The following is a 21389-nucleotide window of genomic DNA, read 5'->3' as shown; positions in this document are numbered from 1 at the left end:
TTCATTGACTCGATCTCTCTCCTCCAGCCGGGCAATCAGCTGGGCCTTGGTGAGCTTCCCATGGCGCAGCCCCCTCTGCTTGCACAGCTCCACCAGCTCCCACTTGCGCTGCTGGGAATACATCTTCCTGCTGGCCGCTCGCAGGCCGGGGTGTTCGCCGCTCCCCACGGGTTCCAGGGGGACCCCTAGTGTGCCCGTCCTTGAGGTCACCACCCCTCTGCCAGGGTCGAGCTGCAGACTCCTCCGCCCCTGGGATCGCTCGCTGTGATCCCCCGGGGGACCCTGTTACTGCAAAGTCCTGCTCTCTGGCCACACTCGCCCAGGGGTGAATCGCCCCTTCGTTTTACTGCTCCCCAGTCACTTACTGCAGGAAGCGCCGTCCACGGGGTGCCGCCGATCCCACCGCTGCCACCAGTTGTCACGGAGTGTGGGGGAGTCAGGTCCTGCACCCCCGGACTCCCTGCAGATTCATCAGGACTCTCAGCCAGCCAGTAAAGCAGAAGGTTTATTTAGACGACAGGAACACAGTCCAACACAGGTCTTGCAGGTACAGATAACCGGATCCCCCGGATAGGTCCATCTTGGGGGGCCCCACAGCCCCCCCTTGGGGATCAGAGCTCGGTCTCCCTGCCTCCCCTCTGTTCTCCAGCCAGCACTCGTCTGCCCATTCCCTCCGGCCCCTCCTCTTTCCTCAGCTCCTTTCCTTTGTCTCCCCTGGCCAGAGGTGTCATCTCCCCTCCCCCAGGCCAAGCTCAGCTCACAGTTGAATTCCTGCATCTTCACCTAAACCTCTGGCTCTCCCCTCCCCCGCACAGACAGTCTGTGCTTCCTACTTCTTCACAGCTGGGCACTAGGCGGGGGCACATAAATGCCCCGGTGGGCGCCATGATGCCCGTGGGCACTGCATTGGAGACCACGGATTTAGAGGACAGGAACACAGTCCAAGACAGGTCTTTCAGGTACAGAGAACAGGACTCCCTCAGTCAGGTCCATCGAGGGGGAGGGCAGGGAGGCCAGAGCCCTGTCTGGGCTCCCTCCATTTCACAGCCAGCTCCAAACAGACTCTCTCCAGCCCCTCCTCTGCCTTTGTCTCTTTCCCCTGGCCAGGAGGCCCCTGATCTCTTTGTTCTCCAACACCTTGTGGGGAGGGGCTCAGGCCACCAGTTACCAGGCGACAGGGTGTCGGACATTTTCTGTCCAGCCGGCATCACACCTGCCCCCTAGGGCTCTGTAACAATCACCCCCCCTTCTCCCACCACCTAGATCCTTAAGAAAGGCACAGAGGGAACTGAGGCCCCCACCCAGTAGTCAGAGCAAACATTGAGAACATTCCCACGTGGCCCCACAAACACAAGGCCGTGCTGCTTCTCGCCGCGCAGTCAGTCTGCGGAGGTGCCAGTTCCGTTGCCAGGGGAGGTGAAGGCCAGAAGCGTCACTGGGTTCAAACCTGAAGGAGCTCAGTTCCTGGAGGACGGGTCCATCAATGGATGTTAGCCAGGATGGGCAGGGAGGGGACCCCGCCCGCTGGGGTCCCTAAGCCTCCGACTGCCAGAAGCTGGGAGTGGGCGACAGGGGCTGGGTCGCTGGAGAAGTGCCCTGTTTCCCTGCTGCACCTGGCCACTGCCAGAGCCAGGACACTGGGCTGGACGGACCATTGCTCTGACCCAGCAGCTGAGCGCGCAGCCAGGTGCGGGGGGGAGGTGGGGGGGGTCAGGGATTGCCGGCTCCTGGGGCGGGGGCGGGGGCTGGGGCTGGGGCGGGCCCAGCCTGCCCCCCGGCAGCAGTTCCCGGGGTGCAGGATCAGGGGGTCGGGGTCTGTCCCAGCCGCGGGTACCGAGGCGAGGCTCCCCCGCCTTTCCCAGCCCAGGGCCGGGCCCCGCCCTCCCGTCGCCCCGGCTGGAGGCTGCTGTGGCCGGGGAGGGACCTGCTGCGCCCCCGCCTCTCCCTGTCGGAGCGGGATGGCCCGCGGCCGCCCCGTGCGCTCGGCGGAGCCCGGCGCGGGCAGGGTTAAGGCGGGGGGTGTTTCCCTGCCGCCCCGCCCCGCGCGGGGAAGCCGGAGCCGAGCCGAGCCCCAGGAGAGCCGCGGCGGACCCGCGCCCCGGAGGTGAGCGCCGCCCTTCGCCGGGCCGGAGGGGAGCCCGGGGCCGCTTCGTGTGTAGCCGGGCCGGACCGGGCCGCCAGCTGCCAGCCCCGGGACGACCCCCGGGACCCCCCCTCCGCTCCCCCCGGGACCCCCCTCCGCTCCCCCCGCGACCCCCCCGGAACCCCCCCTCCGCTCCCCCCGCGCTCCCCCCGGGACCCCCCTCCGCTCCCCCCGCGCCGCCCCGGGACCCCCCCTCCGCGCCCCCCCCGGACCCCCTCCCCGGGACCCCCCTCCGCTCCCCCCGCGCTCCCCCCCGCCCCGCTCCGCGGACTCTGGGAAAGTTTGTGCCCCGGCCCCGCTGCCTGGGACCGCAGCTCCCGCCCGAGGCGCCCCGGGGTCCGAACCGCTCCGCTGCGGGGCCGGCCGGGCAGGACGCGGGTACCGGGGGCTTGGCCGGAGCCAGCGGGACGCGGCAGCTTGGGCTCTGCCCGCTGTTCCGAGCGGCTCCCGGGGCCCCACGGGCCGGGCCTTCGGTTCAGACCTCCCCGTCTGGGGTGTGCGGCCCGGGGCCTCCCCCCGGCCCTGCCCCCCAACCCCCAGGCGCCCGGCCCCCAATCCCCTGGTGCCTGGCGCCCTGCCCCCCAGCGCCCGGCCCTGCCCCCCGCCCCCCAGTGCCCGGCCCCGCCCCCCAGTGCCTGGCCCTGCCCCCCAACCCCCAGGCGCCCGGCCCCGCCCCCCAGCGCCCGGCCCTGGCCCCCAACCCCCCAGCACCCGGCCCTGGCCCCCGAGCGCCCGGCCCTACCCCCCAGCCTCCCCAACCCCCTAGCGCCCGGCCTCCACAGTGTCCTAGTGCCGGGCCCTGCCAGCCCCCTCACAGCGCCCTGTCCTGGCCCCCCAACGCCCTGCCCTGCCCACTAGCTGCAAGGGGGGGGGGTCCTCAGCCCAGCCCCAGCCCCCTCTTCAGCCACCCGCCCAGCGCCCTGCCATGGCCCCCAGCTCCGCCCAGCGCCCTGCCCTGCCTCCCCCCCAGCGCCCTGCCCTGCCTCCCCCCCAGCGCCCTGCCATGGCCCCCAGCTCCGCCCAGCGCCCTGCCCTGCCTCCCCCCCAGCGCCCTGCAGGGCTCAGCGCCGGAGCTCGGGGTTGGGCAGCGGGTCCGAGCCGCGGCAGGGGATCCAGGGCTGGGTGCAGCACGGGCCGTTGGCTCTGCCCGGCAGAGGGCAGCGCAGGTGGGAAATGAGAAGATGCAGCCCCCCCGCTCCCCAGCAGAGCAGGGAGCCCAGGCTGGGGGCTGCGGGGCACCAGGTAACTGGCTCGGAGGCTGGCTGAGCCCCTGCGCGCTCAGTGCATGGTCAGCTGCCTGGCTCCTGCCCCCAACCGCCCATCTCGCACCTGTCAGCTGGGCCTGGGGCTGCTGGGGGGTCTCTGGCCTGCTCTGCCGATGGCAGGAGCCTGGCTGGGGGGTCGCAGCAGATCTCTGGCCGTAGCAGCTGGGCATCCAGAGAAATGGGGGCCAGCTCCACCCAGGGCAGCTGAAGTTGTTTTCCAACCACCTGGGTGGGCTCCGCTGTCCGGCTGTGACTTGGCGCCCCAGCAGCACGGCTTTCACAGTCCCGGCTGTGGCTGTGGCCGGCTGGTCCCAGGGCCTGGGCAGTGGGGCCTGCGTTCCAGTCGCCTGGGGGGTGAAATGAGCCTGGCTCCAGGAGCTGGCGCCTGCGGCTTTGCCTAGCAGGGTGCATGCAGCGCCCAGTGGGCTATTGCGGGAGAGGGGCTGTGTTACGTGGGAGCAGGCGCCCGCCCCAGCCTGGCACAGGTTTCAAGCTGCCGTTGCTGGACCGGGGAGCTTTGGGGCAATCCCTGGTGGTGGGAGATGCTGACTCTGCCCCTGGGATGTGCTGGGGGCACCTTGCTGTCTCCCTCCCCCTTTGATGTCTTCCCTGCGGTGGCCAGCAGCAGCCTGGCTTCCCGGGCCTGCCCGAGATTCCTCGCCAGGTGCACGGGAGGGAGCCCAGAGCTGGGACCTGAGCAGGGACCCACCTGCCGTACGAAGGATGCAGCTCTCAGCCAGGAAGCTGTTCGAGGGGAAGAGAAGTGAGCTGGGAACTCCTTGCTGTGGCAGCTCTCTGGCCGGGGGTGGTTACCAGGGCCTGGGTGCCAATTACAGGCTCATGATGGCAGTGGGGCCAGGCCCGGAGACCTCCCCTAAGGAGCAAGGCACCTGCCCAGATCAGGTTGGGCTCCTGCCGCCAGCCACTCACTAGGTTGCTGGGCGGGAATCCAGCTGCTGGCTCCCCATCTGGAGTCTGGACTGAGCCCAGCGCTTCCTGTCGTGGGTCCATGCGTCCCTGTCGTGGGGCAGATTCTCTGTGTAGTGCCCTGTGCTGAGAGTTTCCAGCACGCTGGCCCTGCGCAGTCCCTGTGGGACTAACCCCTGGGGGGCCGGGGGCCGGCGTAGCATCGAACACACACTTTGCAGACTCTTTCCTGAGTCCCGTGGGAAACCCGACATGCTATTCCCTGCCTCGGTTTCCTCACCATTCCAGCGCACGCTCTGGGCTGGGGTCAGGCTTGTGCTCTGCCACCCCGTGCGTTCTCCCTAGGTCAGCTTGCTTCCTCTGACTGGCTCCTCTCCAAGCTTCCGGGCTCTGGGGGTCCGCAGGGGGCAGAGGCAGCTGCTCAGAGAGCTGTTTGTGCCAGTGTAGCGAGATCGCCTCTGCTTCCCGCCTCTACGAGATGCGTTTTCGGCTCCTCCTGCAGCGGCTGGGCCAGAGCCTGGCCCCCTCACGTGTCTCTCTCCCCCTTCAGGCAGGAGCTGGTGGAGGGAAGAGGAGCTGCGGAGACTCCAGTCTGAGCAGGGCTGGACCAGAGGCACAAGCCACACACCAGGGGAGTCGGGCAGGAGTGTCGGCTGCCACGGCAGAGCCCTGCTCCAGAGCCACTGCACCTGCCTGACCCGCGAGCGGCTGAGTCTGGGGTGTGTCCTGCCTGTTACTGCAAGACGGTGCTAGCGGCTCCATGTAAAAATCGACCTCTCCCTGCCCTGGGGATCCATCCCACCGGAACCAGTGGCCACCGGGCACTGCAGGCCTGGGCCCCCTCCCGTAGGGCGTGAGGTGGAATTGCCCTCAGCGGAGCAGCGCTGCAGCTGCTGGCCGTGGGTGGAGCTGTCTGCCCAGAGCAGAGCCCTGAGGATGCCCAGCTGGGCGGGCGAGCCTAGGTGAGCGGTGCTGTGACGGCTCCCCCCTGAGGTACCATGCCGGTTCCCGCTATGGCAGCCGCCACTGCCAGGTCTTTCTTCTGGGAGGTCTTCCCGCCCATGCGCACCTGCCGGGTGTACTGCAGCCCTGCGTACCAGGACGGGCATCTCTTTGTGGTGGGGGGCTGCGGCCAGGCGGGGCTGCCCCTGGACACCGTGGAGATGCTGGATGTGCATTCCCAGAAGTGGACGGTGCTCCCTGCACTCCCCACGCCCCGGGCCGGGGCGGCTGCTGTGGCTGTGGGGAAGCAGGTCCTGGTGATGGGGGGCATGGATTCCAGACAGAGCCCCCTGGCCTCCGTCGAAGTCTTCAACACAGATGAGGGCAAGTGGGAGAAGGTGGCGGCCCTGGCCCAGCCATCCATGGGCATCTCTGCCATCGAGAGAGGTGAGCTGGGCAGAGGGGGGTGTTTCTCTTGATAATTAACAGGCAATTAAAAAACCATGTCACTGCCTAATTGAATGAAAATGCCCCTTAACTGAGTGTTCACTGCCCCTGGGCACCCAGCCCCCTACCTTCCCCCCGGAGCCTTGGGCGTTCGCCTCTGCCCTCGCCACCACGGGCTCCTGGCTCTCCCCTCCCTCATGCCCATCCCCAGCTGCAGGCCCGAAGGGGCAGGGGCCTGTGGCGGAGGCGATGGATGTGGCAGGCTGAGCTGCAGCTCTGCACCGCTGGGACGTGGAGGGCAGCTCGGCACGTGGCTGGGCCAAGGCAGGGAGTCCCAGAGCCGAGCTGGGTCCCTGGCTGGCTGGGTGGGTGTGCACCAGGCAGGTATCGGTTCTGGGTGCTGGAAGCAGGGGTGTCTGTACCTGCTCCCCAGGCCTGCGCCCCATCCTCTGTGGCCAAACTGTCCGCCCTGTGCCCACCTGCCACACAGACCTAGCAGGGGCTGGCGAGCAACCCGGGGCTGGGCCAGAGGGGCACCGGGCGCGGCCTGCCCAGAGGCCTGTGCCCAAGGAAGGGAGCCGGCGTCAGGCCATTCTGGTGGCAGTGGTGCTACCTGACCCTGCGTGCTGGGGTGCTTGGCCTCCGCCAGGGCCCCCGTCGTGCTGTGGGCATGTCAGGGGCAGCTGCTGCGGTGTGGCTCCCTTCCCGCTGGCAGGGCCCTCCGCCCCGCTGCAGCCCCCTCTGCCTTGTGCCCCTGGCGGCTGGGCAGCAAGCAGGGGGGTGCCAGAGCCGCCCCGCGGGCACCGTCTGAGCTGAGCAGCCAGGGCGTATGGCAGCGAGCGGCCGAGCCCTCAGCCCAGTAGATGCTGAGTCCTGGGCCTTTCTAGGACCTTGGGGTAAGGGCGGGAGCGGCACCCAAGGGCGCCCTGGCCCATCCCCCGCCCACCCCACAGTGCGTTCATCAGGACTCTGCCCGAGCCCACTGCCTGGCCTAGCTGGTCCCTGACATCCAGTGTGCGGTCCTGCCTAGGGTCACACCCTTTGGGCCAGGTGGGTTCCCTCTGGCTGGGCTTCTCCCATTGCTGCAGGCCCAGGAGCGGCCTCAGCAGGGCCGAGAGGAGAGCGCGTGCTGCAGATGCCCCCTCTCTCCCCCCCACCATTGTCTCGCTGCACCCCGAATCCCCCCAAATCCTCTCTTCCTGCGCCAGCACGCAGGGCTCATCCCTCGGGGGTGCAGCTGGCGCTCTGGCCGGCAGGGGATTATGGTTGCACGGAGCAGCTGCTGGCTCCCCATCTGGAGTCTGGACTGAGCCCAGCGCAGGCAGAATGGGGTTTGCTGGGTGTCACGGACTCACAGATCGGGCCCACTCGTGGCCCCGTGCGGTCCGTGGGGGGTGCCCCTTTCAGTGCGACAGCCCTTCTCAGGGGGCCCCTCTCTCTCGGGGTCAGGCCCCTCCACCTCCTGGAGCCGCACCTCTCTGAGCCTCAGCACGTCCGTCTGTGCCGTGGGCCCCTCAGGGAGTCCCCTCGCTCTGGACCCCCGGGGCCACCACCCCCCGAAGGGGACGATGCCCCCTGTTCTCTAGCCCCCAGCGACTCTCAGCCAGCGTAACACAGGAGGGTTTAGTGAGCGTTGAACCCAGCACAGGAAACTCTACGGGCCTCAGGCCTGGCCTCCCTCAGCCCAGCACCTCCCAGTCCCCCTGCAGCCAGGGGGGCTCTGCCTGCTCCCCCTCTCCAGCCCAGAGCCCCCCTGCTTCCCAGCTGGGCCTCCGATATCCCCGGCCCCAGGCCCCTCTGTCCATTGGCTTCTCTCCAGGGAAACAGGGTCGCCTGGGCCCCCTCTTCTGTCCTCTGGCCCCTCTGGCTGGAACCGGCTGGTCAGGTCACCGGGGTCCTCTCCCTGCAGCCCATTGTCCTCCCACTGGCCTGAACCGGCTGAGCTGGGTCTCCGGGTCACCAGGTCACCAGTCGCTGGGGTCTCCATCCTCCAGGCCATCGGCCGGGGTCCCAAGTTCCCTCTCTGGTCCTGTGCACCAACTCCCTCTCCCCTCCCCTCGTTAAACCCGTAACACCCGGGGACACTGAGTCCCACCCCCTTGGCATGCAAACCATTGGAAACCAAGAAAAACCACAAGAAAATCCCCCACTTTGTCACACTGGGTGCAGGTGCTTTGAAGCTGCTGACTTGTTGTGACTTGACTCCCACCCCCCCACACAAGTGCAGTGAGTGCAGGGGGTCTTGGGCTTTCAGCGCAGCCCCATCTCCTCCTGCACCCCTAGCCCCATGCGTCTGCTGCCCTAGAGCTCTGTATGGTCAGTACCACGCTGACACAAGCCAAGCTAACTGGGTGCTAGGGGTCGGACCCACGCCCAGCAGACACGGGGGGAGACGGGTTTCCTTGTGGAAGTTGGCAGCACTGGCACTGAGCTGAGTCAGGCTGGAGACGCCTCCGCCCCCCTGCGGGGATTGCAGCAGGCCGGGCTGGCTCCTCTCTGTGACAAACTGAGAAAGTCATGTTGGCGAACTGATGGGGGCGCTCTCCCCTGGCAGTCGGGGCTGGCCCCATGGGGTGCTAGGGGTCGCTGTGCTGCTGGGAGCAGGGTGGGGGCTCAGCAGGGGGCGCTCTCCTCTGGCAGTCGGGGCTGGCCCCATGGGGCGCTAGGGGGCGCTGTGCTGCTGGGAGCAGGGTGGGGGCTCAGCAGGGGGCGCTCTCCCCAGGCAGGCAGGGCTGGCCCCATGGGGCGCTAGGGGGCGCTGTGCTGCAGGGAGCGGGGTGGGGGCTCAGCAGGGGGCGCTCCCCAGGCAGGCAGGGCTGGCCCCATGGGGTGCTGGGCTGCAGGGAGCAGGGCAGGGGGTCAGCAGGGGGCGCTCTCCCCAGGCAGGCAGGGCTGGCCCCATGGGGCGCTAGGGGGCGCTGTGCTGCAGGGAGCGGGGTGGGGGCTCAGCAGGGGGCGCTCCCCAGGCAGGCAGGGCTGGCCCCATGGGGTGCTGGGCTGCAGGGAGCAGGGCAGGGGGTCAGCAGGGGGTGCTCTCCTCTGGCAGTCGGGGCTGGCCCCGTGGGGCGCTAGGGGGCGCTGTGCTGCTGGGAGCAGGGTGGGGGCTCAGCAGGGGGTGCTCTCCCCTGGCAGGCAGGGCTGGCCCCAGGGTGGCGCTAGGGATCTGTGCTGCTGGCAGTGATGTTTTTGGGTGAGGTGTGAAGCTTTCTGGTAAGATACAGAATTGAAGCAGGTTCCGGAGGGGCAGCTGTGTTAGTCTGTATCAGCACAAACAACGAGGAGTCCTTGTGGCACCTTAGAGACTAACAAATGTATTTGGGCTAAAACCCACTTCATCAGATGCATGGAGTGATCACGGAAGCTTGTGCCCAGATACGTTTGTTAGTCTGTAAGGTGCCGCGAGGACTCCTCGTTGTTTTAGAATTGAGGTAGCGCCCACTTCTCATCACCGTGCCCGCAGCCTGTAGCTGTCAGGGCAGTAACCCCTGAGACCTGGGATGATTTCATCCTGGCTCCCAGAATTCCCTGTACTGCTTCAGCAGGACGCAGGATTCTTCACTTCCTGTCCCGAGCAGTCAGAGGCGGGGCTGGAGCTGCTGAGAACACCTAGCGCTTATGGAGAAGTTGGTCCTGTAACTTATTTTTGTCTCACTCACCTCAGCGCTTCTCTAGCGCTTTTCACCCATCGATCTCGCAGCACGGCACGCAGGGGGCCCAGATCACTGTCCCCATTGGACAGATGGGAAACTGAGGCACGTGGCGGGGAAGGGTTGCCCAGCAGTGGGGTGGTAGGACCCAGGTCTTGGGTGTCCCCGTCAGTCAGGGGGCACCACAGTCAGGTGCTGGGGACTGAGGTGACCCCAGAGTCCAGGCTGCTGAGTGTTTCCACTCTTAGCTGGCGAGAGCTGCCTGGCATTTTCCAGCGGGCTCTGCTGCCAGGGCAGCGTCCAGACAGGCAGCCCCTGTGTGACCTGGGGCACAGCCCGTCACCTGGCTGGGCCTCCCCGCCGCGCCTGTCGCTGGAGTGGGCCTGAGGGTCTGCAGCAATCGGCACCCTGCAAATATAGGCTGAGCCGCTCCCCAGCTGACCCAGGGACCTTGGGGGTGAGGAGAGGCTGTTGACCTGCTCCCCGGGCCCTGCCAGCTGTGGGCTTCAGGGCGCCCGCATGGCAGGCAGCAGCAGGGCTAGGGAAGCAGCCTTTGGGCAGCATAGCTGGGTTGCCATGGCGTCTCCAGGGAGACGGCGCCAAGGAGTATAATTAGCTGCGAAGGAAGGCCCCGTGGTCTGGGCTATTTTCAGTGTGTCCGGGGGAGGAGGGTGATGGTGCCCGGTGGGAAACAACCGGGCAGCAGGTGCCATCCCCGGGGCTGGCAGGGGCTCTGGCTGCAGGCCGGGCACTGGAGGGGTGGCGGGAGGCCTGGGGCACTCGCCCCATCAGTGCTCTGGGAGAGGCCGGAGCCAGGGTCCGGGACATGGGGTGAGGGGAATTCAGGGGGACCGCAGCTCCCATCCCACAGGCTGGCTCCCCCCGTGCCAGCCCCGGCTCCTGTGCCAGCTCCCCCTTCCCCCCCGGCACCAACCCTGTCCCCCTGCCCCTTCCCCCCTACTGACCCCGGCCTGCCCTCTGTGCTGTCCCATCCCCCGCTGGCACCCCCGCTCTCACCCCTCCCCCGTCCCTGCTTCCCCCCTGCCTGCTCCAGGGGTCGGCTCCCCCCTCATGTCCCCTCCTCTCTTGCAGACGGTTTGGTCTACGCTCTCGGGGGGATGGGCGCAGACACCTCTCCTCAGGCGCTAGTGCGGGTCTATGACCCAGCGACCACCCACTGGCAGCCTCTGCCCTCCATGCCCACCCCCTGCTATGGGGCATCTGCCTTCCTGCAGGGCAACAAGATCTTCCTCCTGGGTAAGTGCATCGTCTGGCATGGGCACGGGGTGAGCTGGAGAGTGCCTGGTGCAGGGACGCAGTTCCCCTGGGGAGCCCCCTGCAGCCTGCCCCCCCGGCGCCCCCTGCTGGGAGCCCCCCTCAGCCTGTGCCCTGCCCCCCGGCGCCCCCCTCAGCCTGTGCCATGCCCCCCCCAGCCTGTGCCCTGCCCCCCTCAGCCTGTGCCCTGCCCCCCCAGCACCCCCTGCTGGGAGCCCCCCTCAGCTTGTGCCCTGCCCCCCCAGCATGGAGCCCCCCGTACCCCCTGCTGGGAGCTCCCTCCCCCACCCCGCAGCCTGTGCCCCGCCCCCCTCAGCTTGTGCCCTGCCCCCCCAGCATGGAGCCCCCCCGTACCCCCTGCTGGGATCTGCCTCCCCCCCCCCCGCAGCCGGTGTCCTGCCCCCTCTCTGCGCCCCCTGCTGGGAGCCCCCCTCAGCTTGTGCCCTGCCCCCCCCCAGCACAGAGCGCCTGCCCGCACCCCCTGCTGGGAGCTTCCTCCCCCCCACAGCCTGTGCCCTACCCCCCCTCAGCACCCCCTGCTGGGAGCTCCTGCCAGAGCCACCCCCTGCCCCACCCCCATGGCGCCCCCTTTAATAAGCATGCAAATGCCTGGAGAATCTCGGCACAGATTCCAGCTCTGGGTGGCCAGGACGTCCCACAGAGACCTGCCCCCCCCCTCCCCGGCACAATCCACAGCCCCTGCTCTGCAGAGCCCATGCAGGCTGGCGTGGCGCCCCCTCCCTTGGCTAGGGAGCGTGGTGACGGGGCGATGTGGGGCTGGGGTGAAGGCCTGGCGGCCCAGGCCCCTCTCAGCATCTCCTCCCTGTGCAGGGGGCAGGCAGGGCAAACTGCCCGTCACGGCCTTCGAGGGCTTCGACCTGCAGACGAGGAGCTGGACGCGCTATCCCAGCGTCCCCAGCCGGCGGGCCTTTGCCGGCTGCGCCATGGCTGATGGCTGCTTCTTCAGCCTCGGGGGCCTGCAGCAACCGGGACCCCACAACTTCTACTCCCGGCCTCACTTTGTCAACACGGTGGAGATGTTCGACCCGGAGCAGGGTGAGCTGGCGTGAGCATCGCGTGCCTGGGCCCAGCCAGCTGCTGGGGCCAGCTGGGGTGCAGAGAGAGGGGCCCCCAGCAGGACACACAGAGAGTGGGAGTGTCACGGCGTGTGGGGGAGCCCGGCCCTGCACCCCTCTGCCTGGGACTCACAGCGACTCTCAGCCAGCCAGGAACACAGCAGGTTTATTGGACAACAGGAACACAGGCTACAGCAGAGCTCGTGGGCAGAGCCAGGACCCCTCAATCTGGCCCTTCTGGGGGTTCAGGGTGCTTGGAGCCCAGCATAGGGTCCCCTGAAATCCCACCACACAGCCCCAAACCGAAACTGACCCCCCCCCCCCCTCCACTCGGCTCCCTGCCTTTGTCCAGCTTCCCGGGCAAAGGTGCTGACCTCCCCTCCCCCCTGCCTAGCTCATGTTACAGGCTGAATCCCTGCCCCTCACCTAAAATCCTCCCTGGCTCTCCCACCCCCACACAGACAGCCCCTGCTCCATCACAGGGAGGGACCCTCCGACCCAGCTCCCCGCTTAGCTTCCTTGTTCACGCTCCTGTTCTGTAAGTCCCATTCCCTGTAACTCCTGGAGTTCGGGGCACTGAAACTCTGCCTCTGGCCCAACTGCCGAGCCACTGGCTTGGGCTGGGCGGGCGTAACGGCCGGTGTAAATCCCCTCCCCCACTCCTGCCCTGTCCCCTTCCGTGCCCGGCTAGGTGCCTGTCTGTCTCTCAGCCTCCTGGGGACCTGGCACCAGCCCGTGGCCACAGGACGCCCCAGCCCAGGGACGGCCTGGCAGCAGGGCTGGAGCCGCCTGGGGCAGGATCAAAGGCTTTACTGGGAGGGAGGCAAGTCCTTGTCTTTTCCTGCCTGCCCAGGCTCCCAGACGCACTCTCTGCCCCCCCCTCATGGAGCCCCCAAGTCCCACTCTGCTGGAGCTCCCCTCAGCCTGCTGGGGGGGCTGGTGAGAACCCCGCCCGCAGCGCCAGCTGGCTGGCGGGGCAGCCAGTGGGGACCTAGGCAGAGAGGCCCAGGAGCCCGAGCGGTACCCCAGGCAGGGCTAGGCAGACAGGCCTGCGTGTAGCAGGACCTGCGGGCACGGTGCTGGTCACGTGCAGTCCGTGGCAGGAGGGAACAATGCCGACGGCAGCTGGAGGCTGCTGATACGGCAGAGCGAGGGCCTGCAACCGACCCCCTGGCACTGTGCCCAGGGCAGGCCTGTTTCCTGGGCGCTGGGAGATGCCAGGGTGTGAGTGATCCAGCCGCACAGGGATGGCAGCAGCTGGGGATAGGGGTCCTGCCCCAGCTGTCTCATCCCCCGGGGAGGGGGCTGGGGATCCCATTCCTGTGCGCAGAAAAACCCCGGGTGAGTCTCCGGAGGCTGCCTGGCCCGGCTCCGTCCCTGCGTTCAGACCCAGCAGGGAGGTGTGCGGGGGAAGCTGGCCAGTGCCCAGCCCCCGGCCAGACTCTTCTCCTACCCGCTGCAGCAGCACAAGCCTGACGCTGCCTCTTTCCCGCAGGGGCCTGGAGCAAGCAGGGCCGCGCCGTGCGCATGCGGGAGAAGAGAGCCGACTTCGTGGCTGGCTGCCTCGGCGGGCGAGTGGTGGTGGCCGGAGGCCTCGGTAACGTGGGGGGAGGATCGGGGGGGGGTCATGCTTGTGCTCAAGACTCGCTGGAGGGTGGAGCCCAGCAGCAGCCTCTTGGGGAGGGAGCTGTGCAGACAGACCTGCCCCTCCCAGGCCCATGTCGGGGGCCGTGCCGTCCAGCACCCACTCCTCTGTGTTAGTGGAGCTGAGCTCGCTGCTGCGGTGCCTGCGGCTGGCCCCCGCCACAGGGCACCGAGTTCGAGGGGTTTCTCTAGGGGGCTGATTGCTCCCTGAATCCTGGGTCCCAGCGTCTACTCTGGCTCCAGGCCTTGTTCCCACCCGCAGCCCCTGCTCCATCAGTCTCTATTGGGGGCACTGGGATCATCTCGTCGTCAGGCTATCCTCAGGGCCCCTCCCTGGCCGCTCTGGCCCCCCTTTGCAGTCAGACCGGAGATGGGCCAGCTCCCCTCCTGGGGAGGGTGAGGAAGAGCAGGGAGGGGACCCGACTTTTGCTTCTGTTTAAACGTTGGTGCCTTATTCGGCTCACTAGCTGGAACCTGCTCATGGTGTGACATCCATCTAGGTGTTCCCCTCACTTCTGTGCCCAGCCGTGGTGACCTGCCAGGAAGGCACATGCCCGCTGGAGCCGAACCAAGGGAGTGCCACACTTCTAGGGGCGGGCCAGGCCTGGGGAAGGTTAGACAGGGATGGAGACATGCGGGGAGCCCTGCAGGCAGCAGTGCCCCATGTGGGATGCAAGGCCAGCGCAGAAGTACGCCAGCGTGTCTCCCACGGCTGGGCTGGGCTGTTAGGGATGGTGCCTCGGCACCATGGCACTGTCAGATGGGGATGCTGAGCTCCGGCTCACTGGGGAGGCTTTTACCTGGCCGGTGAGCACTCAGCAGCTCCCCCTTCACACCGGGGACCCCCAGAGCACCAAGGAGCTGGTGCTTTGCTCTTTGGGAGAGGAGGGACCGAATGAAAACGGGAAGCTGGGAGCCGAGCGGTGTGTGCCAGCTGAGGAACACAGGCCCTGCCTTCCCAGCAAAGTGAAATCACCGACAGCTGCTGGCTGGAGCCATGGTGGGCTGCTGCTAGTGTGAAGGTGCTGCCTGCAGTGGGCTCTGTCCCCACTCTCCAGCAGGGACTGCCGCGGTGTAGCGGGGGAATGCAGCAGGATGGCTGGATTGGGGCACTGTTCAGCTGTTCTCTGCAGGCCGGTGTCTGGGAGGAGCCCCTAGCTGTTCCCGGTCCCTGCCCCTCTCGGCTCAGAGAACTGGAACAGGGCAGGAATGAGCTGGCTATGGGGCAGAGGGGTGCTCCCTGGCTCTCCTAGCAAAGGTCTGTTAACGTGGTGAAAGCAGACAGCTGAATTTCTGCAATGTGCCGCAGCAGACACAGGGCAGAGCAGCTCTGCATGGGCAGTGCAGGTGCCCTGTGGCGTCCTGCGGTGACTGTCTCATGCTCTGTGCTGTGCGGCACAGCCGGAGCCGTTCCTATTCACTGGGAACAATGAGCTCTGCAAATGGACAGAAAAACCAATTGGGTTCCATTCCTGGCTCTTGTGCCAAGTCAGTTACCTGCACGGTGTTGGGGGATGGGAGACGGGTGGCAGATTGACAGGCAGCTCGCTGAGGCTTTTCATCCCCCCATATGTTCACAGCTCAGCAGCCTGCAAAGCGCAAGAGAGTGAAGGGGAATTGTGCTGCGCAGGATTTCGCGCCCCTCTCACGTAGCCGCACAGCTGTGCAAATCAATAGCAGGACTGCAGCACTGGGGCCGAATTCGCGTCCGGAAATACACAACCTTAACTCTGCCCCCTGTGCTCATGTGCGGCGCTCCCTGACAGACTTCCATCCTCCCACCATCTCAGTCCCACAATGCTGGCGGACGGGACGTTGGGGGAAAGGCCCTATGATAGCGTGCATCCTCCGAGTCCTAAGATATTCATGGAGGGGATGACACGGGGCCCGGGGTACAGCGCGTTCCCTGCGCCCTGTGGGGTTGGCTGAGGGGATGGGGCGGGGGGGCCCCGGGGTACAGCACGTTCCCTGTGGCGTTGGCTGAGGGGATGGGGCGGGGGGGCCCCGGGGTACAGCGTGTTCCCTGTGGCGTTGGCTGAGGGGATGGGGCGGGCAGGGCTGGGGTACAGCGCGTTCCCTGTGGCGTTGGCTGAGGGGATGGGGCGGGGGGGGTGCCCGGGGTACAGCGCGTTCCCTGTGGGGTTGGCTGAGGAGATGGGGCGGGCAGGCCCCGGGATACAGCGCGTTCCCTGTGGGGTTGGCTGAGGGGATGGGGCGGGGGCCCCGGGTACAGCGCGTTCCCTGTGGGGTTGGCTGAGGAGATGGGGCGGGGGGGCCTGGAGTACAGCGCGTTCCCTGTGGGGTTGGCTGAGGGGATGGGGCGGGGGGGCCCAGGGTACAGCGCGTTCCCTGTGGGGTTGGCTGAGGGGATGGGGCGGGGAGGCCCCGGGGTACAGCGCGTTCCCTGTGGCGTTGGCTGAGGGGATGGGGCGGGGGGGCCCCGGGGTACAGCGCGGTCCCTGTGGCGTATGCTGAGGGGATGGGGCAGGGGGGGGGCCCGGGGTACAGCGCGTTCCCTGTGGGGTTGGCTGAGGGGATGGAGCGGGGGGGCCCAGGGTACAGCGCGTTCCCTGTGGGGTTGGCTGAGGGGATGGGGCGGGGAGGCCCCGGGGTACAGCGCGTTCCCTGTGGGGTTGGCTGAGGGGATGGAGCGGGGGGGCCCAGGGTACAGCGCGTTCCCTGTGGGGTTGGCTGAGGGGATGGGGCGGGCAGGCCCCGGGGTACAGCGCGTTCCCTGTGGCGTTGGCTGAGGGGATGGGGCGGGCGGGCCCCGGGGTACAGCGCGTTCCCTGTGGCGTTGGCTGAGGGGATGGGGCGGGCAGGCCCCGGGGTACAGCGCGTTCCCTGTGGGGTTGGCTGAGGGGATGGGGCGGGCGGGCCCCGGGGTACAGCGCGTTCCCTGTGGGGTTGGCTGAGGGGATGGCGCGGGGGGGGCCCCGGGGTACAGCACGTTCCCTGTGGCGTTGGCTGAGGGGATGGGGCGGGGAGGCCCCGGGGTACAGCGCATTCCCTGTGGCGTTGGCTGAGGGGATGGGGCGGGGGGGCCCCGGGGTACAGCGCGTTCCCTGTGGGGTTGGCTGAGGGGATGGGGCGGGGGGGCCCCGGGGTACAGCGCGTTCCCTGTGGGGTTGGCTGAGGGGATGGGGCAGGGGGGGGGCCCGGGGTACAGCACGTTCCCTGTGGCGTTGGCTGAGGGGATGGGGCGGGCAGGCCCCGGGATACAGCGCGTTCCCTGTGGGGTTGGCTGAGGGGATGGGGCGGGGGGGCCCGGGGTACAGCGCGTTCCCTGTGGGGTTGGCTGAGGGGATGGGGCGGGCAGGCCCTGGGGTACAGCACGTTCCCTGTGGGGTTGGCTGAGGGGATGGGGCAGGGGGGGGGGCCCGGGGTACAGCACGTTCCCTGTGGCGTTGGCTGAGGGGATGGGGCGGGCAGGCCCCGGGATACAGCGCGTTCCCTGTGGGGTTGGCTGAGGGGATGGGGCGGGGGGGCCCGGGGTACAGCGCGTTCCCTGTGGGGTTGGCTGAGGGGATGGGGCGGGCAGGCCCTGGGGTACAGCACGTTCCCTGTGGGGTTGGCTGAGGGGATGGGGCAGGGGGGGGCCCGGGGTACAGCACGTTCCCTGTGGCGTTGGCTGAGGGGATGCGGCGGGCAGGCCCCGGGGTACAGCGCGTTCCCTGCGCCCTGTGGCGTTGGCTGAGGGGATGGGGCGGGGAGGCCCCGGGGTACAGCGCGTTCCCTGTGGGGTTGGCTGAGGAGATGGGGCGGGGGGGCCCCGGGGTACAGCGCGTTCCCTGCGCCCTGTGGGGTTGGCTGTGGGGTTGGGGGGGGCAGGCCCCGGGGTACAGTGCGTTCCCTGTGGCGTTGGCTGAGGGGATGGAGCGGGGGGGGCCCCGGGGTACAGCGCGTTCCCTGTGGGGTTGGCTGAGGGGATGGGGCGGGCAGGCCCTGGGGTACAGCGCGTTCCCTGTGGGGTTGGCTGAGGGGATGGGGCAGGGGGGGGGGCCCGGGGTACAGCACGTTCCCTGTGGGGTTGGCTGAGGGGATGGGGCGGGCAGGCCCCGGGGTACAGCGCGTTCCCTGTGGCGTTGGCTGAGGGGATGGGGCGGGGGGGGCCTGGGGTACAGCGCGTTCCCTGTGGGGTTGGCTGAGGGGATGGGGCGGGCAGGGCGGGGGTACAGCGCGTTCCCGGTGGGGTTGGCTGAGGGGATGGGGCGGGCAGGGCTGGGGTACAGCACGTTCCCTGTGGGGTTGGCTGAGGGGATGGCGCGGGGGGCCCCGGGGTACAGCGCGTTCCCTGTGGGGTTGGCTGAGGGGATGGGGCGGGCAGGCCCCGGGGTACAGCGCGTTCCCTGTGGGGTTGGCTGAGGGGATGGGGCGGGCAGGCCCCGGGGTACAGCGCGTTCCCTGTGGGGTTGGCTGAGGGGATGGGGCGGGGGGGCCCCGGGGTACAGCGCGTTCCCTGTGGGGTTGGCTGAGGGGATGGGGCGGGGGGCCCCGGGGTACAGCGCGTTCCCTGTGGGGTTGGCTCGGGTGATGGGGCGGGCAGGCCCCGGGGTACAGCGCGTTCCCTGAGGGGTTGGCTGAGGGGATGGGGCGGGCAGGCCCCGGGGTACAGCGCGTTCCCTGTGGGGTTGGCTGAGGGGATGGGGCGGGCAGGGCTGGGGTACAGCGCGTTCCCTGTGGGGTTGGCTGAGGGGATGGGGCGGGCAGGCCCCGGGGTACAGCGCGTTCCCGGTGGGGTTGGCGGAGGGGCTGGGGCGGGCGGGCCCCGGGGTACAGCGCGTTCCCTGTGGCGTTGGCTGAGGGGATGGGGCGCGCAGGCCCCGGGGTACAGCGCGTTCCCTGTGGGGTTGGCTGAGGGGATGGGGCGGGGGGGGCCCCGGGGTACAGCGCGTTCCCTGTGGGGTTGGCTGTGGGGATGGGGCGGGGGGGCCCCGGGGTACAGCGCGTTCCCTGTGGGGTGGGCTGAGGGGATGGGGCGGGGGAGCCCCGGGGTACAGCGCGTTCCCTGTGGCGTTGGCTGAGGGGATGGGGCGGGGGGGCCCGGGGTACAGCGCGTTCCCTGTGGGGTTGGCTGAGGGGATGGGGCGGGGGGGCCCGGGGTACAGCGCGTTCCCTGTGGCGTTGGCTGAGGGGATGCGGCGCGCAGGCCCCGGGGTACAGCGCGTTCCCTGTGGCGTTGGCTGAGGGGATGGGGCGGGGGGGCCCCGGGGTACAGCGCGTTCCCTGTGGGGTTGGCTGAGGGGATGGGGCGGGGGGGCCCCGGGGTACAGCGCGTTCCCTGTGGGGTTGGCTGAGGGGATGGGGCGCGGGGGCCCCGGGGTACAGCGCGTTCCCTGTGGCGTTGGCTGAGGGGATGCGGCGGGCAGGCCCCGGGGTACAGCGCGTTCCCTGTGGGGTTGGCTGAGGGGATGGGGCGGGGGGGCCCCGGGGGACAGCGCGTTCCCTGTGGCGTTGGCTGAGGGGATGGGGCGGGGGGGCCCCGGGGTACAGCGCGTTCCCTGTGGCGTTGGCTGAGGGGATGGCGCGGGGGGGCCCCGGGGTACAGCGCGTTCCCTGTGGCGTTGGCTGAGGGGATGGGGCGGGGGGGCCCCGGGGTACAGCGCGTTCCCTGTGGTGTTGGCTGAGGGGATGGGGCAGGGGGGGGCCCAGGGGTACAGCGCGTTCCCTGTGGGGTTGGCTGAGGGGATGGCGCGGGGGGGCCCCGGGGTACAGCGCGTTCCCTGTGGCGTTGGCTGAGGGGATGGGGCGGGGGGGACCCGGGGAACAGCGCGTTCCCTGTGGCGTTGGCTGAGGGGATGGGGTGGGCAGGGCTGGGGTACAGCGCGTTCCCTGTGGGGTTGGCTGAGGGGATGGGGCGGGCAGGGCTGGGGTACAGCGCGTTCCCTGTGGGGTTGGCTGAGGGGATGGGGCGGGCAGGGCTGGGGTACAGCGCGTTCCCTGTGGCGTTGCCTGAGGGGATGCAGCGGGCAGGGACCAGCTGTGGCATTCGATTTTAAGAACATGCAGCATAAACTGGTAGGGACCCGCAGGGCTCCGATCCCTGCCCTCGCATCCCAGGCCGCCCTGTCAGACAATCTCGCGCTAATGTGTCCAGTTATGTCTTAAAACTAGTTACGTTGTTTTGTCCCACGGCTCCTACTGAGTGGCTGTCCCAGAGCTGCCCCCTCGGATGGATACAGACTTCAAGTGTCCACCCTGACGTGTTCTTGGGCAGCTTGTCCCCTTGGTTCTTGGGCCAACTTTGTCCTTGAGCTTAAATAGCTCTTTGTCCTCCCTGGTGGGTCTCTGGCACTCAGCTCCCCTCTCGGCCTTCTCTCTGCCGGGCCAACAAGCTGAGCTCTCCCCGTCTCCTCTCACGAGACGCTCCCCATTCTTCTGCACCGGATCCAGTTTAAATTCCTCTGTCCTGAAGACGGGTGCCCAGAGCTGCGTGTAGCGTCCCAGCGGCGGGGCGGGCTGACCTGTGCCTGGCCCAGCGGCACTCAGACTTCGCTGTCTCCACAGCCGAGGTTTACCTTTTCCTTTTTCACAGCTCTGTCCCACTCCCAGGTCTCTCTCCTCCGCTGTTGCTGGCCATTGATGGTTTAATGTCTCATCTCTTGCAGGGAACCAGTCGTTTCCCCTGGGTTCAGTGGAAGGATTTAGCATACCAAGGAAGAAGTGGGAGCTGCTTTCCCCCATGCCCACCGGTCGTTGCTCCTGCTCCAGCTACCAAGCCCCGAGCCTGCTGTTTGTGATCGGAGGGGTGGCGCAGGGCCCCAGCGGAGCGGTCGAGGCTCTGTGCCTGCGGGAAGGGGCCTGAGGGGAGCCCCCGGCAGAAGGATCCCACCAACAGAGGGCAAAGTGCCTGAAACTGGCGACGGGTGCGCGTGGGCGCGGAGAGCAAACTCTTTGGAGCTGGTGTGTAGCTCGTAGTTACTGACCCGGGGCACCAAAGCAGTGACGTTGTCTTTTGCTCGTTAGGCTTTCAGAAGCTGAAATTAGTTTTCTAGCGTAGCTCAGAGATGAGAGCGGTCGGTCTGTTCTTGGGGGACAGGAGAGAAGCAGGGCAGGGCAAGCAGCAGAGGAGTCTGGAAGGAGCTTCAATGCAGGGGTACCGTGTGGCTCCCCAGAGTAGCTGAAGATCCTGGGGAGCCCAAAGCTGGCTCTCAGGTGTCAGGTCCTGTTGCCAACACTGCACTTCGGGGGTGGGAGAAGCCTGCAGTGCAGCCACCTCCTCTTTCATGGAGCTCCAGTGTCCGTCTGTCTGTCCCTCACAGTCTGTAGGGAGGAGAGCCAGCCCCCGGGTGGGGGAGCTGGTTTGAGCTGCCTGTTGTCCAGTGTGGATGTCTGTGGTGTCTTTGTGCAGGTGTGTCTTATGCTGCGCAGTGAGGAGCACCAGTGACTCGCGGGAGGCCAGAGGAAAGGCGATGTGGCAGTGAGGCGTGAGCTGCTAGTGAGTGCTGTATTGTTGTAGCCCTGGTCTGTGTCCCATGTAGCACATATGGTGCCCTGTAGCTCAGTGCCTAGGAGGTGCTGTAGCACCTCAAATAAATGAAACAAGTGGAATTTGACTCTTGATGAAACCAGGTCTGTCAGGGTCTCTCCTGCTACTTGTTCTGAGAATGCCAGAGTTTGCAGGGCAAAGTGGCGGGTACAAGGGAGGGTAAATGGGAGGCACCCTCTGGAAGCCACTCAGCTTCAAGCCCTCAGTGAGAGTGAAGGGAGCGAACTCTACTGCTCCGGGGAGGTTTGAGACCATTACTGAGAGGGGACCAGGCCCTGAGATTCCACAGCAAGGAACAGGGGCAGTTCAGAAACGCCATCTGGCCTAAGCAGTACTAAGCACGTCAGTGTCACTCAGCCCTTACGGGTGCTGTGAGTCTCAGCTGGCACGTTCCTGATGGTGAATTACAACAAACCCCAAATGCCACCTATACCTGTACCTCAGTGGGTCACAACTGAGGATGCCAAATTCAGGATGAACTGCTGAGAAATAGGGCAGATACACCCCAAGACGGGTGGCTAATCTGCCATAGGA

General features: G+C 67.8%; 1 protein-coding gene across 6 annotated transcripts; it reads left to right on the top strand.

Moving 5' to 3' along the window:
• Nucleotides 1–1454: 1454 nt before the first annotated feature.
• KLHDC8B (kelch domain containing 8B) lies at nt 1455–21368 on the top strand. Of its 6 annotated transcripts, XR_006581315.1 has the most exons (7): nt 1969–2104; nt 4886–5724; nt 10464–10628; nt 11478–11702; nt 13218–13319; nt 19975–20269; nt 20718–21368. XR_006581315.1 is itself a non-coding variant. In XM_045025706.1 (6 exons), exons 2-6 carry the CDS (start codon nt 5334–5336, stop codon nt 20169–20171), a joined length of 1080 nt encoding a protein of 359 aa, XP_044881641.1. In that variant the 5' UTR covers nt 1455–1687; nt 4886–5333; the 3' UTR covers nt 20172–21357. The 6 variants fall into 6 exon arrangements, 5 of the variants coding, with proteins under 5 accessions (XP_044881641.1, XP_044881643.1, XP_044881639.1 ...); XM_045025706.1 differs by lacking the exon at nt 1969–2104 and adding an exon at nt 1455–1687 and having other exon boundaries at nt 19975–21357; XM_045025708.1 differs by having other exon boundaries at nt 11485–11702; nt 19975–21364.
• The last annotated feature ends 21 nt before the right edge of the window (nt 21369–21389 follow it).

Source organism: Mauremys mutica, chromosome 7 (assembly GCF_020497125.1).
Source record: "Mauremys mutica isolate MM-2020 ecotype Southern chromosome 7, ASM2049712v1, whole genome shotgun sequence".
Classification (NCBI taxonomy): Eukaryota; Metazoa; Chordata; order Testudines; family Geoemydidae; genus Mauremys; species Mauremys mutica.
This window is presented reverse-complemented; position numbering and strand designations above follow the sequence as displayed.

Bases quoted from the DNA above. Each gene is read 5' to 3' on its own strand.
- KLHDC8B (XM_045025706.1), top strand. From the start codon at position 5,334: ATGCCGGTTCCCGCTATGGCAGCCGCCACTGCCAGGTCTTTCTTCTGG. The intron at 10,629-11,477 runs GTAAGTGCATCG...CTCCCTGTGCAG, and splicing joins CAACAAGATCTTCCTCCTGG to GGGGCAGGCAGGGCAAACTG. The intron at 11,703-13,217 runs GTGAGCTGGCGT...TCTTTCCCGCAG, and splicing joins GATGTTCGACCCGGAGCAGG to GGGCCTGGAGCAAGCAGGGC.